This window comes from Ylistrum balloti, unplaced genomic scaffold (genome assembly GCF_031769215.1).
Source record: "Ylistrum balloti isolate Yb309-2 unplaced genomic scaffold, AGI_CSIRO_Ybal_v1 Utg370026, whole genome shotgun sequence".
Lineage (NCBI taxonomy): Eukaryota > Metazoa > Mollusca > Bivalvia > Pectinida > Pectinidae > Ylistrum > Ylistrum balloti.
In genome coordinates this window covers 727,057-744,113 of record NW_026782091.1, presented here as the reverse complement: position 1 = coordinate 744,113, position 17,057 = coordinate 727,057, and the positions used below count along the sequence as shown (strand labels likewise).

The 17,057-nt window shown below is 34.1% G+C and overlaps 1 protein-coding gene across 1 annotated transcript in view; it reads right to left on the bottom strand.

Annotated features, from left to right (window-relative positions):
• LOC132548723 (Golgi-specific brefeldin A-resistance guanine nucleotide exchange factor 1-like) overlaps positions 1-16,781 on the bottom strand; it is a 29,236-nt gene extending 12,455 nt beyond the window's left edge. Inside the window, exons 1-27 of the mRNA XM_060212602.1 lie at positions 16,633-16,781; positions 15,282-15,462; positions 13,561-13,692; positions 13,161-13,279; positions 12,715-12,823; positions 12,360-12,469; positions 11,565-11,816; positions 11,073-11,255; positions 10,742-10,916; positions 9,626-9,846; positions 9,296-9,394; positions 8,807-9,001; positions 8,383-8,545; positions 7,998-8,132; positions 7,760-7,887; positions 7,216-7,418; positions 6,529-6,652; positions 5,753-5,878; positions 5,464-5,546; positions 4,959-5,022; positions 4,617-4,789; positions 3,615-3,714; positions 2,482-2,658; positions 2,263-2,330; positions 1,572-1,761; positions 748-863; positions 1-392 (exon numbers count right to left, since the gene is read on the bottom strand). Coding sequence (XP_060068585.1) covers positions 1-392; positions 748-863; positions 1,572-1,761; positions 2,263-2,330; positions 2,482-2,658; positions 3,615-3,714; positions 4,617-4,789; positions 4,959-5,022; positions 5,464-5,546; positions 5,753-5,878; positions 6,529-6,652; positions 7,216-7,418; positions 7,760-7,887; positions 7,998-8,132; positions 8,383-8,545; positions 8,807-9,001; positions 9,296-9,394; positions 9,626-9,846; positions 10,742-10,916; positions 11,073-11,255; positions 11,565-11,816; positions 12,360-12,469; positions 12,715-12,823; positions 13,161-13,279; positions 13,561-13,692; positions 15,282-15,450 — 4,006 coding nt within the window. The 5' untranslated portion in view covers positions 15,451-15,462; positions 16,633-16,781. The remainder of the gene's footprint in view (positions 393-747; positions 864-1,571; positions 1,762-2,262; positions 2,331-2,481; positions 2,659-3,614; positions 3,715-4,616; positions 4,790-4,958; positions 5,023-5,463; positions 5,547-5,752; positions 5,879-6,528; positions 6,653-7,215; positions 7,419-7,759; positions 7,888-7,997; positions 8,133-8,382; positions 8,546-8,806; positions 9,002-9,295; positions 9,395-9,625; positions 9,847-10,741; positions 10,917-11,072; positions 11,256-11,564; positions 11,817-12,359; positions 12,470-12,714; positions 12,824-13,160; positions 13,280-13,560; positions 13,693-15,281; positions 15,463-16,632) is intronic.
• Between the last annotated feature and the right edge of the window lie 276 nt (positions 16,782-17,057).

The window sequence follows — 17,057 nt, the reverse complement described above, 5'->3', positions numbered from 1 at the left end:
CTGCATCAGAGAGGGCATCTGGAAGTTCCCTTTCAGCATGGGTCTGTAGTATAGGTGGGGGATTAGCTCCAGCGCCAACCACCTCAAGCAGCATAAACAAAGTATACCAATCCTGGGCCGTGTGTATATTGGCTGCATTAGTCCGTAACAATTCGTGTAGAGCAAATGATACCTGTCGAGCCACATTGTGAATAACACTAGGTTTCATCATCAATAATATACGTAGAGAAGTTAAAACTTGTGATGCGATATCCTCGCGACGTAAAAGTCTGATTGATAGCCTAAGAATTCCTACAACTGCTCGCTCCACCAGGAATGTGTGATCCCCTGCATTCACTGTTAAGTTGTATATATGGTCTCGAACTCCTTGCCACACTGGAGTTACTCTATCTCTGCAATTAAAATCAGTTCATGACAAATTTTCTCTATCTAAATAATGTTCTGCATGATCTTTTATCAAAAGCTGAAAATTTAAAAAAAAGATGTAGAGAAATGATATTCCAATAGAATATCTAAATATAATAACAGAAACATTTCACTACTAAATAAAATATTTTAAATACCTTCATCAATATACAATGTGGGGACTGTCAATTAATGAACATCATACTGGTATGGAATTCAAAAATGTGATTTTTTACGTTAGTTTGTTGGTTTTTCATTAAAGTTGTGTTACATATTCTCCGTTTTCAATCTTAATTTTTACATTTGTATTTTGATAAGAAATCTTCAGAAGACAGGGGTTACCTGTTTTGTAGCACAACTTTTACAAGGAGTTCCAGGAAAAACACAGATGCATCCTCATCAAACACAGTTCCCATGGAATGGTGGGCTTCTGGACCCTGGGAGGCGAAGATCATGGCCTGGAGAAACAGAAACACAATTGTTAGGATGATCAAAATATTTCTAAGAAACCGATTTAAAGCAGAAAGGAAGACTACTGTGTCCCTCACCTGGATATCTAAGCACTTACAGAGGGTCATTAAGATCATGAACAGACAAATATTGTAATTTTTCACCATTTTGGACTCTGCTTCTCTGACAGCACCCAGAAAGTATATGTACATTATTTTCTGCTTCTCTGACAACACCTAGAAAGGATATGTACATTTTTGCCCTAACATTTAAACACCTTGTTTAAATGAAATTTGGTTAAAATATGATGCACTGATCTCAAGGAGTAGGCTTTTGGATGATTTAATGTCAAACATGTGTTTATGTGGACAGAGGTTTGGGATCTCAACTGTTTCAATATCACTCTGGGATTCAATTTCAAAGAGTTGGGTGAGACTTCTAGTATGGGGCTAGATTCCTGAAGAAATACTTGATAACTTAGCTTTGACTGGTTCCTCAGTTCACAGAGAGGAGAATGTCATCACCTTTTGACTTTAATTTTTGAAGTAGAGGAGCTGGGGTACTTTTCAAGGAATATGCTTGATATTTATGAAAAAGTTCCATTAGACAAATCACTTTTCAATTAAGAGTTTTTGAGTCTCTCAAGAAGAGTAATCTATATTCAGGGTCTGTATAAACCTTGATGAACCTGTAACATTTTTGTGTAGTGTGGCTACCTTGATGAGTTCCTGAAGTGAGTCCTCTCGTAGAAATTTGCTTTCTGTTACGAGTTGTTCAAGGTGACAGTCACGGATGCAGTTTTGAGCTTGTCGACTTGCCTCTTGTTCCTCTGGTGTTGGACCTTTTGTGTTTTGTGACTCAGAGGTAAAGTAGGAATAGAAACTACTCAACACACCGCTCTCTGATCTGAAACATAACATATTGGTAAAATTTACAAATGTGTCGTTATATCAACATAAATCTTCATAATTACTTACAACTGAAAATGTACAATCAATATTTGGAAAGAATTTCTAGAACATGGAGACTGGAAAAACCAGTGACATATAAATTAATGAAAAGAATTTTTATAAATACTATGTTTGTCAATGCCTCAGCAAGCACCCAATCCCTCTGGTAAAACCAATATCCTAGAGAAAGACCTCAGGAAAATTCTCTCCATCTCTGTTAGCACCCAGCGGCTATTTAAAAGGGTATTTAAAAGGGTGACATGTTCATAGTTATTATTTATAATATTTACACAAGTGAATTATCGCTGATATGAAATATTTCATTTCGTTTGTTTCAGAACTCCTGATTTGTTCTCTCCCTCATTGTTCTCTCCCTCATTGTTCTCCCTCATTGTTCTCTCCCTCATTTAAATATCCTCAAACTCGACACTGAGAAGACAAAGCAGGATAACTCTACCTCTGGTTGGTAGCCGCCTCCTCCTTGATTATACTGATTTTCCCACTGGTGTCCACAAAATCTTCCACCTGGATAAACGAATCAAACAACAAACTTTAAACATTTCAAAGTAAAATATTTTTGGTGTTTGGATGCAAAATAATACAGATATTCAAGTAAATAAGAAATATGATCTTAAAATATTGAGTCTTTTCTCAAAGATGAATTGCTTTGACTTACTTCTATAAGACCCTTGGGTAAAAGTTTGGCACGATACAACTGTAGCATGCAGTCCATTATATTTTTCCAACCCTCACGTAGAATATCACCATGGCGATGGGCCAGACCGAATACTGTTCTAGCAGCCAGTTGAGCCTTGAGGTTAGCTCCGAACACAATTGGTAAATTCTCTGGACTCTAAAGAGACAAAAAACAATAACACTTTAACAATACAGTAAGTAAGTGTTTGATATTATTATTCATAATGAAAGGTTCATTTAATGGGTCGAAAGACGGTTAAAAATCTTTCTGAGAGCATGTTCTGGTACATGGGAAACATCTTAGATATGAATTCAGTCAACATCAATTGATTTAATTTAATTTCTAAAGGCAGAGAAATGTTTTTTCATGCTTTTTTTTCAATCTAAATTTCACTGGTCCAAGATGGAATATAATATGAAATGAGATGGTTATTTTAGTTTCTGTAAGTAGCTGTAAGAATTACTTGATAAGTCACTGTGAAAACCAACCCCAAGATAAATACCTATACAACACCCATATCCTCACACAGTGGTATTAACAAGACAACTTAAACCTCTAATGTTCATACTCAAAATATTTGTCTTCCCTCCAGTAATGTTCTGAGTAATTTAATTGCGATGAAAAACTTCATGCATGTAAATATATAATCCAATTGAGTTAAATTGCTTTTAATAACAGACATGTTGTCTTGGCTGGATCAATTAATTAACTCTTCAATCCCTGATGATGCCTTAATGCAACACCAGGCCTGGTCTGAATGATGCTTTAATGCAACACACGTGTATAAATGCATCATAGAAGAAGAAATATTTTTAGTGTTTTTGGAAGTGATAAGAACCTTCTGACACACAAAAAGATTTTTGTCTTACATGTAAGAAATAGTATTTGGGAAAAGAATAAGGAAATTCAGCAAGACAGTTATTAACATATGAAGATAACTAGCTGATATTCAAAAGGAAATTTTGTGAAATTTTGACTAAACTAACAAGACTTCAGTGTCTTTCTTTCCTACATATTTTTTTTTAACTTTGAATTTATGCATTTTTCTACCCTGTGTGCATAGCCTTTTGTTTCTTCAAACAGAGGTGACAATGATCAAGATTAAAACATACCTCCACAGAACTGAGAAGTGTGGTGAATTTGCACAGAGATATGACTAGATTATCAAAAACGTCACTCATTCCGTAGTGGGCAGAAATCATGGCACATTTTCTGAAAATAAAGAATACAAAATTAGTGATAATGTGAGGACTACATTGGCCAAACTCATCAAAAGCAACAGATCAAGAACTGATGAAGTTGACAGAGAATTGCCTTGAATATAGCTTTTCATGCTTAACAAGAGTTCCAAGTGGGATCTTGGCACCTAACATTGTTTGATCTTTATTTGTTCTTTAAAAGTTGGATATTTTACCTTCTTTTCTCTGATTTTGCTCTTATTTATACAAAATTTGAACATTCCTCTTAAGAAATACTGATGATAATCTGTAGCTGCCAAATCCAAAATGGTTGCCTGTCAGACATTTTGCTTTTCTGATCAGTTCCAAAATCGAACGTTCACAACTAAAGACAAATCTTTCTATCAATTTCATTTTTTCATTTTAATGCAATTGCAAGGCATTTTGTATCATTCAGTTACTCACTGTCATGGCAACACCTTTGATTAAATAGATTTGACTTCTCACTCTTTATCACTGTTAAAGTTATAACAGCAAAGAATACATGATAAAAACACACTGTTGATTATAGACAAGCTATTCCAGTGATTGGACATTTGGCTGGTGATCAAAGTTTTGTTAGTTTGACTGCCTGAATAAACACTGTATTGTATCCTTGAACAATATACAATATGTTTGTTCTACCTGACTCAGTTGTGAGTATGTGGTTGGGCAGTGCTGGAAATGTTGTGTACAAACTGCTAGCTACCTAGTGCTGAATGACAGCTTAGACTATGAGCTCAAAAGGAAGTTGAAGAAGATTTTGGCTTACAGCAAAAGACCAAATAATAACTAAGGATAAAATTTGTGAACCGCCCTCTGAGAGAGCTAAGTTGACACAATAAAGTGGTATATATTACAGACAGTTGGTTGGAGATTTTGGTTCCATTTACATACCTAAATCCTGCAATGGCTTTCTGTATAATTGTTTCATCGCCACTCTTGTCAAACACAAACGACAATGCCGCAACGGTGGGTCCCCATATTAGGGAGAAAAGGTCATGGTCAAAGGCTCCCGAAGGCACATGTACAAACATTCCGTCTTTTGTAGTACCTCTCCGAAGAAGCACCTATCAAGTACAACGAGAAAATGAAGTTTCTTTAAGTGGATTTTTTGTGAACAGAGAAAAGATATTTCTTCATTTCATTTGATCTTACAACTTTTTTATGTATTGCAACAAAACAAGATTGGAATCTTAACAGCAATATTTATCAGACAAACTACACAAATTTTCTCACCTTCCATAAATAATTCTCCCTCACCAGACCCGTGTGTTCTGCTGGCATCACAATTTCATCATTTCTAAAAAAAGCAAACATATACTTTAAGTTTGTTCTTACGATAAAAAACCTGTGATTCACCTTATAATGACAAATGCATGTCAGTTTCAAAACACCTAGTCATACTGGTGATTTTTTGTCAGAACTAAGGGTTTATCCTAATTTCTGTAATGGGGTTTAGATTATATGCAACCTTACTTAACACATACCTCTATAATCCTTATTTTTTTTTTTTTTTTTAATTTTTTTGATGCTACAACAATTATGAAACAAAGTTTTGAAATCATCTTTACAATATGTGTAAACCTGTTCACAGTATCCTTCTAAAACAAACATTTTGGAGATGATAATTAACAAGCAATCAAACAAGCATACAAATGTCTTAACTTAATCACACTATTTATTCTATTAATTTGATTTTGTCCACTAATCAACAATCACCATCCCATTTGATCACACCTACTTGATAGCACTGTAAATCTCTTCCAACATGTCATGATCAAAGTCACTCCCACCGTTACAGTCCTTCAAGTTCTTCTTAAATTGCTGAAGACAAAGTGTAAATATTAAATAAGATAAAATTACACCACTATATATTTCCGTAAGCCTGAAGTATTCCTATTTCATCTGAACATGTTTCTCATCATTCAGCAGTAAATTCAACAGTCAATAGAAACCCTCGCAAAAACAACTTGGGAAATTTAAAACTATCAAATTTACGACTGTCTTTGTCACTCTCAAACACATCCTACCTCGACAGTCATGGGTATGTTCTGTTTTTTAGCGTTGTGGTTGTGTTGGTCGACATTTAGCATTATCACAGCATAGGTGAGTGTAAAGGCTGCATCAACATTGACGAATGGTTCTGCATTGCTTTTCTGAAACATATAAAATATGTACTTTGTAAACTAAATATTTAGTAATATCATGCTCATTAAAAAACATTTCCACAAGTTAATATCCAATGTTACAATTTTATAAGAGGCAAATACTTTTTTCCATTGATACAGAAAATTGGGGAAAAGATCATGGTACATATATATACATATTCAGCTCTTTTTTTCAACTTTGCCATGCTTTATGTGACATAGTATGGTTCATAAATTTAATTTTCTCAGACTAATCAAGTAAATAAAAAGCAAAAAAAATATGCATCTTTACTGCTCCATTTTCCTGCCATGATTTTTTTATATATGAAAACTAGAAATATTATTCATAATTTTTCAACTACCGTTACTAAACTATTGAAGAAGCGAAAGAAAAGTGTTTGTGTCTTCATCTTTCTATTTTTTAGCTTGGTTTTATCCTCCTTATATAAAGAATGACAAGAACTTGACCAAGAGATTTCCATATGTACGTCTTTACACTATTGGTGTTACAGGATTGATTCAACTATTTACTTAACAACAACAGGACTGTCTATAGATACAATTCATTAATGTGAATCATAAAAAATAAAGAACAGAACTGATTGGTGGAAATCAGACGAGAACTAAATCACAGACAGAAGTACTTTTGGTATACTTACATGCCAATGGTCAGAGAAATGTTCAATGAGGTAGGATATGACCGGGGCCTCACCAGGAAGCCGGAACGCTTCCAGGTACATCCTCAGGGCCTCGTCTACACGTAAGTCTTCAAAGTTAAATGACCTGGTGGAACAGACACATAAATCTTCATCACAAGGCATTTCTCAAGAACTGAATATGTTTTACATCATTATATCATAAAAGAATAACGAAAATAAGTATTAAAAAGCATTACATACACCATATTTTAAACATTCCTTTATACTAACCCAGGTATATTTAATCATGTGATTACATCTGGTCCAAGGCTTGTTATTTGGAGACAACCCTCTTGTTTTATTAGATTTTGAACTCCAATTTTTACAACTACATTTCAAGAACAGGAATGAAATATTGCATCGAACACCTATCCACAATACTGGACTACGGTCATGTAATCGTCATGTAACCAATGATTAATCGCACACCATCATACTGGTGATGGTAGAGTTCCTGGTAGATAAATATGTCCTGTGTCAAGATACATCAACTATTATGTATCCAGACCATAAAAGAGGGGTTTTTAGAGCTTTGTTAAAGGATAAGGATATATTCTGAAGAACCATTCCCAAGATCACCAGCTCACATCAAATGCTTTCACTTTTAGAGAATTTAAGACCTAGCAGCGTATGACACGCCAAACTTACTTGACAAAAGCCTCCAAGACTTTGGCATTAGCCTTTTTGGCTATGTACTCGCCGATCATGGCCTTATCAAGACGTGGGTTTTCCTTGAGGAACATGATCACCTCTCCTGGGTCAAGTGGGGAGCTGAGTAGGTTCTGTTCCTGGAGGAAAGCAATACCTTTGGAAGGCTTCTGATTAAATTGTTCGGTGCCCGTGTAATAAACCTAAAAAGGAAAAAATGAGGAAAATGTTCAAAAAGTTTACAAAGAAAATTTGTGTTCATTACAACAAAAATTTGGATCAGCCAATATTTGTTCTCTACCATTTAGTAAGAAATATAAGAAATTGTGTATAACTGTTAAAATTAGAGCCCTAAATACACAACAAAGATGTTTAAACTAAAACTTAATTAAAAAATAATCTTTTCTTTTTTTAATAATTTTTTTTATCATTCTTCAGTCAATGCTTGCACAAACAGCACAAGTCCAATACTACCAAAAACAGATGAAACACATAATCAAGAACATTTCTCATCATCACAATAGATATAGTATCAAATTCTTACCTTTTTCTTGTGTTTGACTGCAGACAACTCTTCTGTCCCAGGGATTTTGACTGATGCCTTCATTCTGTTTGGCCTTATCTGTGGACCTCTCCTCCCCATATCCTTCACCTTGACAGGTTTTGGCGCATCTAAAGAGTAACAATGAATCACATTATTTGTGTCTTTTGAATTATCTCTCTTATAATTATTTGCTCCATATCATCCGTACACAATTAATTAAATGTGAGATGAGACGTACCTGATGGTGTCTGTTCTTTTGACTGTACAATCCTCTGCCCCATGGCGTATCCTGATGTGGGGGGCCCCAGTAAGGGAGCACTGGGTTTGTTCGGCTCTGCCCCATCCACAGGGGATGATTCCTCCGTCTTATCACCTGCAACAGAAGAAATGGTATCCTAATTCTAATAAATTTTTAACAACTAATGAATCATTTTTTTTCTTTATTACAAATATATCAAGAGAAACTATGAATATCTCCACTCTTAAGTCTCATTGACAAATTTCTATAAATAGCATGGTCATCTCAACATTGGAACCTTAAATCTGGAACTCCTGCAACATAATATACTGGACCTGAATAGAATTTATGATTTTTTCAGCAACTTTCAATAAAGAGCACATACCTTCACTGGTTTCTTCTGTGACCTTGACCTCTGTATCTGTGGCCTTCTTCGTTGTGGTCAGTATTCGGCTATGGCAGTGCTGTTCTATGCTATCCACAACTGTCAGTAGTGCGTCCAAGGACAGCAGGTGGGTGGAGAATAGACCTTGGACAGGGAATGCATTCTGGAGGCAAAAATATTGATTACATTTGACATCTTTGAAACTTGTTCTGAAAGACAGAATTACAATATCTCTAACAGCGTTTTCTATAGAAAACTATGTTCTGAGCTACATTACATATATTTTTCATTTTCATTTCTTTAAACCATTATGATAACCTTCTTAATTAATGTTGAAATTTTTTCAGGATCTGTCAATTTTTCAATGCTATTTTTGCAGAATTCATTTAAATCTGTTGGTTATTTTGATACATCAGGCATATACCTTGGAAAGTAGTTTTGTGAGATCCTCAAAAAGATTGGAGCAATATAGATCACAGTCGTAGTTTAGGTAAAGCTCCGTGACCAAGCCAGGAATCCTCCATAGCTGTACGATCGATTCAAGAGCAATCTCTCGGATCTCAAAAGATATTCTAGGAGACTCAGAGACAATGATATCTGTTAGCTTTGTCAAGTACATCTACAATAAAAAAAATCGGGGACATTTATTAAAGACCAAATAATAATAAGTTCACATTTTCAAATGGAAAAATATTTTTCATATTTTCTATACAAGAATATTTTAATAAGGATAAATAACAGTCATTATTTTTCGGCAAGAAGAAAGCCTCTTCCCAGCTGTTACACAAAATTTGCAAAAAGAAACATTACACATTTCAATTACTCTTCAATAGATCATGAAGTAATGTGTTTAATTAAAATCTTGATTTTCTTAAATGTTTTAGGAATAAGAAGTCAGTGACAAAGTATTTACCTCCAACTGTAACTTAAGGTGACTTCTGATGGACTCAAACACTAGGAAACATACACGCAACGAGGCAGAAAACAGGGACAACCTCTCCGACTGTAATAGCTGCAGAAGACAAAAATTTCATAACACAAAATTTGAAAGGGTCTGACTTGTATGTAAACCTGAAACATATTTCTTTATTCTGTATATCAAGAGTTTTTTTTCAAACAGAACAACAGCTATATAGATTGAATCACACACATTTATTATCTGATGTTATAATGATTATGATCTGTAGAGATCAGACAAATTTTGCAGTGTCACAAATCCAGATTATTTATATGAAACACTTACCAGGAAGAGATGTCGACACATCTCATCCTTAACCAGGAATAAAAGTGAGTTATATTGCCCAATGTGGTCAGCTCCAGACTCAAAGGCAACAGTCAGGAGACTCAGTCCCATGTGGATCATAACATCGGTGTTGTGACGGTCAATAGGATTGGTCAGAGAGATTAGGAAACGGAACAGCTCTCGGACACATGGCAAACCATAGGGTATCAAAGGTCCAGAACCTGTTGAGATTTCCAATAGGATTTTTATCAGTCATATAACACAGGTCCTTTCTTTCTAATATCATTGATTTATTATCATAATTAAGTATCAGAGATTTATTATCATAATTAAGGCATTACTTGAATACTGTACAGCTGATAGTTTTCATAGGTCAAAATTTTCATGATTTTCTTTCAAAATTATCGATTAATATTTTACTGAATTTGAATTTCGCAATCTGGATGTGAAGGACATCTAATATACTGGTGTTTAATGATTTCATGGATTGAATTTCTATGATAATATCAATGTACCATGCACTGGTGAAAATATCATCCACAGGAATAACTTGCTAAAAGGTACCATATTTGACATGCAAATATGGTCTTAAGTCAAGTCAATCCATATTGTTTTTCAGTAGAATTACTAGTTAATGCTACAGTATAGTGGTTTAATTTCATATAAATAAATTTCACATACATTTCAAGGTTGTTTGATTTGGACTATTTCAAAGGTATCTAATTTCATATTTATCCGTAATTTTTATCCATGTATACAAACTTAACAAATATTTCCATAAATTTTCATTCACTGTAAAACTGTTTGCAGGCTAATCAATTTTGCTTTATTTATCATAATCACAAACAGTAAAATTGAATCCCTTCGAATATAGCAAACTTTGATGTCCTTAATTGTCATTTAATACCAAATGACTCTGATACAGTGTTAGTAAGTTGGCCCTATCAGCTTACTGCTGGATAAGAAATACTCAGTATCATGAATAGTATTCCCTCATTTTGATTTCTTTTTAAAGTTTGAAGTTTTTCGTATGATCTATAACATATCATCATGATATCATTTCATCTCTTGAACAACTTGCTGATAATGCAAAGTGTTGTCTTTATTCAATCCTACCTTCTCTGGACTGGTGAGGAGTGAACCTGACTCCTCGAGGATTTACATAGTCGTCTTGGGCCGCACTGTCAGACACATCTGCAGCTGACTGTACTGATTCGCTGTCATCACCTGCCTCTGACACTAAACTGAGCTGGTCAGCTTCCTCGCCGAACAACTCTGGTTCACTCCACTTCTGTTAAGAAAGATTTGTTTAACAAATATTAATGTTTGTGTATTCAAGTTTTTTATAACTTAAAAGAGTACTAATATCTAATTAAAAATTAACCTTGAACGATCTGTTTCAATTAGCAGTTTACGTTATACATCATCCTTCAAAGAATCCACTTACACGGTTGTGCATCATATCTTCTTCCTCAGGTACAGAGAGGGTAACTTGAGGAGTTGAACTCTCAATTTGTTCTTCTCCTTGTTCAGAACTCTCCTCTCCTGGAGGTGGCTTATCTTCATCTGCTGTCTGAAGAGTTTCAACATTTTCTCTTTCCATATCCTGTCTCTCTCTTTCTGATGCATTCTTTGAAATACAAATATATACATTGTTAGCATCTATTTGTTTAAGCAAAATACCATTTTTTTTCCATTTATCTGAACATTTACAAAAGTTGCTGTGGCCATTAACATTAAGTTTATCAATTTTTCATTAACATTTGATGTCAACACATCTTTATTGCTTTGTACTACATATCTGTGAAGGAAACAGAGACTTATGTATTGAAATGTCTTCAAAAAATAACAATTTGAAAAATAAGATTCTACTCACAATCACTTTTATTGTTAACACAGTTTAGCATCCCCCCAACAAAAAAATAACCTAATGTTTCACCTGAAACTGTTTGGAAATATCAATAATGCCCTCATCTCCTGGAGTACCGGGTGTGGTAGCAAGTCGTTCCCTAGGAGCGTTTACATAGCTAATTGCCTCGGCTGTTCTTTCCCCACCATCCAAATTGTCTGAAACCCCTTGTCCCCCTGATTGTAGACTTGGCTTTGGGGAAGTACGCTTCTGTCTGGGGCGGGGTGATCTTTTCTTCCTGACATGCCTTGATGGGTCAACTCCTCCCGTCCTCATCTTCAACTGTTAAAACAGAACATAAAATACACTAGCGAAAAGCATTAGTTTAGTTAGTTAACAATACTAAAGAGATTTTTTCAGATATGAGAAATCATGCTAGTTTTATCAAATCTGAAATAAATTATTGTGTCACTAAAAGTAAACAGTAAAATCTATTTCAAATTTAAGTTTAGTTTTTGCAGATTTGGAAATCTGGGAAAAAAATCTCTGTGATGGCCTTGATTAACAGCATGTACATCAGTGAGAGCACATTATGAAAAGTTAAAAGAAAAACAATATTCCTCCTAACAAAAACATGTACACAAGATAAATATACTATAGAAATTATAGGCAAATGTTTTGGCATTAAATAACACTTAAACTGCAAGTCTTTAGTGAAGTAACTAAAAACTGTAGAGTGGTTAGACAGGATTACATCAAAATTACAGTCTGTTTTTCTATTAAATGTTCACTCGACTGTTACAGATACAATTTATATATTGTTTCCTGACAAATCCATATATTTATTTCATATGAATATGACTCTGATTATTTTTATTAACTTACCATTTTCATACTAGCTACCCACTTTGGGTCCTCTTTAAACTGAGGTAAACGGGAGAAGAGCAGCTGAACCATGTCCATCAAGGTATGCTCTGCTGACTTCCGTAGCAGCTCTAAGCAGATGGAAACAAAGAAACATTGACATTAAGAGACCTAGGGACCAAGAGAAATCTCCATATGAAATTTTAGAAAGACTCATCCAGTATTTCCAAAGAAAATGTGATAACTTTCATTGTGAAAATCCAAGATGGCCTTCTGCCAGCCATTTTATTTTTCTGATCAGTCCCAAAATCAAATAGGAACAATTAGGGACCAAAATCCATTTAGTTATTCTCAAGAAATATTAATTACAACTTACCACTAAGCCTCATCTCAAAGCAGATTCTGAAGCAAGACTGCATGATTTCACAAACTGATTCATTTGTGAGAAGGACGCCAACTGGTGAGAGCAACAAAGTCCTCAAAACCTACAACAAGTCTCTCACATAAACACAATCTTTATCAATTTGTAAAGTTTATAGCAGAAATTGCTCTTTAAATATCTATGTATTATTGTATTAATTATGTAAAAAGTAATTTTATCCCATTAATATATTTAAATTCATTGTATATGAAATAATTTGGCAAAACAAAAATTGATTTCTATTTATACATGTTACCAGTATTACAGAATTTTTCGTATTTCTATGACCCCTTAGAAAATGACAATTAAAAAACATTATAATGTAAAGTGTTGTTGAAATAAGACCTTTGAAATGTTGTTCTTAACTGAACATACTTTTTAGATTTAAATAATTTTCTTACATGTAATATTTTCATGAGCACAACCTCATCAGAACCGGGATCTGTCCCCACAAACCGGGCATGAGTGACTGCGTCAGCTATATTCTCTACAGCTGCTGGTGTGGTATCAGTTGTGGCTTCTTATTGGAATTTATAAAGATCAGAAAAAAGATATAAGACACAGGTCACCAATCATGGACAATGACATTCAATATTACAAGCATTTCATTTTCTCATACAGATTTCAGATTTAAATAAAATTTAGAAGGAAGGGTATATGTATATACTTATGAGTTATAATAAAATCACTAGAAATCTGAAATCAAAATGCACAAGTGACAATATCTATATTACAATTCAGACATAGTAAATATGACAACATTCTGAATTAAATGTCAGGAATCAAATGGTTTATAATTACCTAGAAGACCGTAGGATAGAAGCTTGTTGACAGATGTCAGAGCCAGTCCCGTGATCGGACCTGTTGTATCTTCCGATCGAATGACATCCAAAAATGGCCCAAGAAAAGCATTGGGCTCAATCTCATCCAAATCTGTAATAAATACATACAATGATCAATACTAGATATAATACCAATTAAAGTGATTTAATAAAAGCTCACTGTTTTTCCTGAAGTCAAGTTCTGATGCTGACAGATAAGTGCAATAAATATACTACCTCAAGTTCCTGTAAACTTTCGAATTCTATTATATATAAGTAAAAAATGTAAAATTAATGTAGTATACAAACTGCCAGTCTATCATTAATTGATTAATTATTGTATGTGTTATATACATTTCCAGTTACAATTTCATGCTATTCTGATATTCACAGTCATTTTCCATGTCCAGCTTGACCACTTCTTTGGTTCGGGAAAACCCTCTCAAATTTGAGCTAATAACATCATGCAATAGTTTTAAAAACAAGGCAGTTCATTTTGTAAACAGGAACACATGATGGCGTCAAAAATGACAGCAACAGTAGTGATACAAACAGTAAAAACCAGTTTTTCAGCACCAAATTTTGTTATGGGTGTGGCAAATGTTATTTGATACTCTTGTCAATTCAGAATTACGAAATAAGTGACATTAACTGCTAACATTGTTGTTATCGATTTATGCCGAAAGCCATTTTTGTTTGCATGTGTTATCATGTATGATGTGAAAATTTATATATCAAGACTGTTGATCAATAAATAAGGATTTCCTTTCCATAATCGTTGATTAACTTTTTTATGCATATTCTAGTGAAAGTTAACTGTCAATGTGCATAAGGTGATATACTACTATATACATATATATATGCAATCATAAAAAAATTAGTTAGAAAAAACATGTTTTACTGTAATGTCCATTTCATTGCTGAAGAAGCAGCATTATTGTAGCAGTGACTAATGTTTACCAGTAAATAGATTGGGAATTGAATTATTTTTATCTTGTTTTATTTCTTCTATTCCTCTTTTTTAAACAGCTGTATATGAAATGAAGTTATAGGTGACCTAAGGGAGACAGATACTGGAACATTGTATATCTTCTTAGTGTCCCAGTAAAACAGGACTGGGCAAGAACAAATATTCTAATTCAAAATTCTACGAATACTTCATCATATCTGTCACCTTCACCTACTTTTGCAGTAATCTTCCTGATTTTTACTCCAAATAGTTACACACATATTCTGTATAAGTGTTTTCTAAACCTTGTACCCATAATCAAGTGCACTGCATCCAACAGACCAATCATCATAACAAGTCCTATTGAGCATTATACATTGTACAAGTACTGTATACATGAAAAGATTTCACAAATAATAATATCAATTATTGCCTTGTACTTTCTCTCCAGTATCATATAGAGCATTGTTCAAGTACTGTATACATGAAAAGATTTCACAAATAATAATATCAATTATTGCCTTGAACTTAGAGTTTTAGATATCAGATATCAGTTGATAGCCATTAATATTCTATGACCTCTGAATTCTATTCTGATGTTCTGTACGTTAAGGTACTTTCATTTCTATTTAGATAAATTGACTCAGTTGAGGAATCAGTTCTTCAATCCCTAGCAAGTAGAGACACTATCAAGTGATTGCTTTGCTTTTAAATTTATATAATTTTTCTGTTTTAGAAAGTGCTGAACGTACCAGTTATATTGTTTAAAACATCTTTTAGTTGGGAGAAGGCACCAAGTAAAGGATCAGCCTCCTCATCTTGAAGATTATGAGATGACCAGCGGGATGACCGCCGCATTGCAGTGACCACAAGGGAGATTTCTCCCTGTATAATGTAAATGCCATTCTTAGGTGGATCCATGATGAGAGATTTCTGTAAGAAAAGACAAAAGCATACAGAAAATTATCATTTTGATTTGATTTGAATACCCGAATAACTTGGGAGTTTTTCACGCCCCTGGCCAGTTCAAGTTAACAAAGTATGACTTTAGCTAGTTCTCAGAATTTTGTTAGCCCCAGAGGAAATTTTGAGTCCAGGGCTCAAATATCTGGGTCCTGAAAGTCACTACTAACCCAACATACCTCATCCCCTACTGACAGCATGTCCTACTTGCACACATGAGAGTCCAACTGTCAGAACGTTGGTGATCATGCTGTTACTGACACAACCAAAACTTTTGCTTTTTTGACACACTTTCACAAGTTATCTGCTATTTTTACATCCTTTTAGCTTTACAATATCTGATAAGACAAACAGGCTTTTGACAATTAAACTTTATTTTTCAATAATTATGAAAGAAGTTCATCATTACAATATCTGATGAGAAAGATAGGTTTTTAAAAATTAAACTTAATTTTTCAACAATTGTGAAAAAAGTTATGACTTGAATTAATCACTCTTGTTGGCTCAGACGAAAGTACACATAGGGGCTTACTAAAAGGAGGAAACCAGACTACCCAGGGGAAAATTCATGTTGTCAGACAGGTAAACCTAAACCTTTCAAGTCTATTTGGGGAATCACACCCTGGACGTCTCAGTGAAAGACGAGTACCACTACGTAGCCCACCCACCTATAATCACAGAAAGACCTTTATTTCAGTGTTAAAAGCTTGACATTGAGGCTTTGTGTGTTATATGCAACCATATTACACCGTTTCATTCTCACACAGGTAATTAATCTAGGTCTAGGACTGTCACCCAGTCCATCAGGCATTGATACCAACCGTGTTGCTAATTCAATCAAAACTATTTGAAACTAATATATTTGTTCTTCACAGAAGTTTCATACGAATTCAAACACACGAGGCTGTGAATAACAAAATCCATTGAAAATACAGATATATTTTCCATTGCCATAGTTAATGTCGCATATAATTGTTGGTGTAAATTCATGAAACTGTCAAAATTGTCTATCAACGTGCGATAGATTCTAAGTCAATTGAATTGATAATATTAGTTACGAATAACACATTATTCGTGTAAGCTAAATAATTTGCAGACGTTGTACACGAAGTATATGATAAACAACACTGGATTACCTACCGCTTATGAATAATTTTCAATATTATCGGTGATCCTAAACTGAAATTCTTGAAAATGGCCGACCGCAAAGAAGTTTCACATCTTGAAGAGATACGATCTGTTATAGGCGTAAAGATAAACCAACCGCTCATATATACAAAATACGATATGTGTCACGTTTCACATCTTGCTATTTACATAACGACGTCAAACAATCTGGTACGATTAATTTACAAGCAGATGTGATAATGTCACATAATGTGACGTGGAGAAGATTCTCGCCTCCTTACAAGAGATACAGTTCAAGGGAAGTAATTCTGTCACAACATGCACAGGTCTTTGATAACATTTGATGAGGCAGGGATATGATAATTTTTTTTACTGATCTCTTAACAGATGCATAATTTTATTTTATCTTCTTGAATGTATTATGTAAATTATGTGAA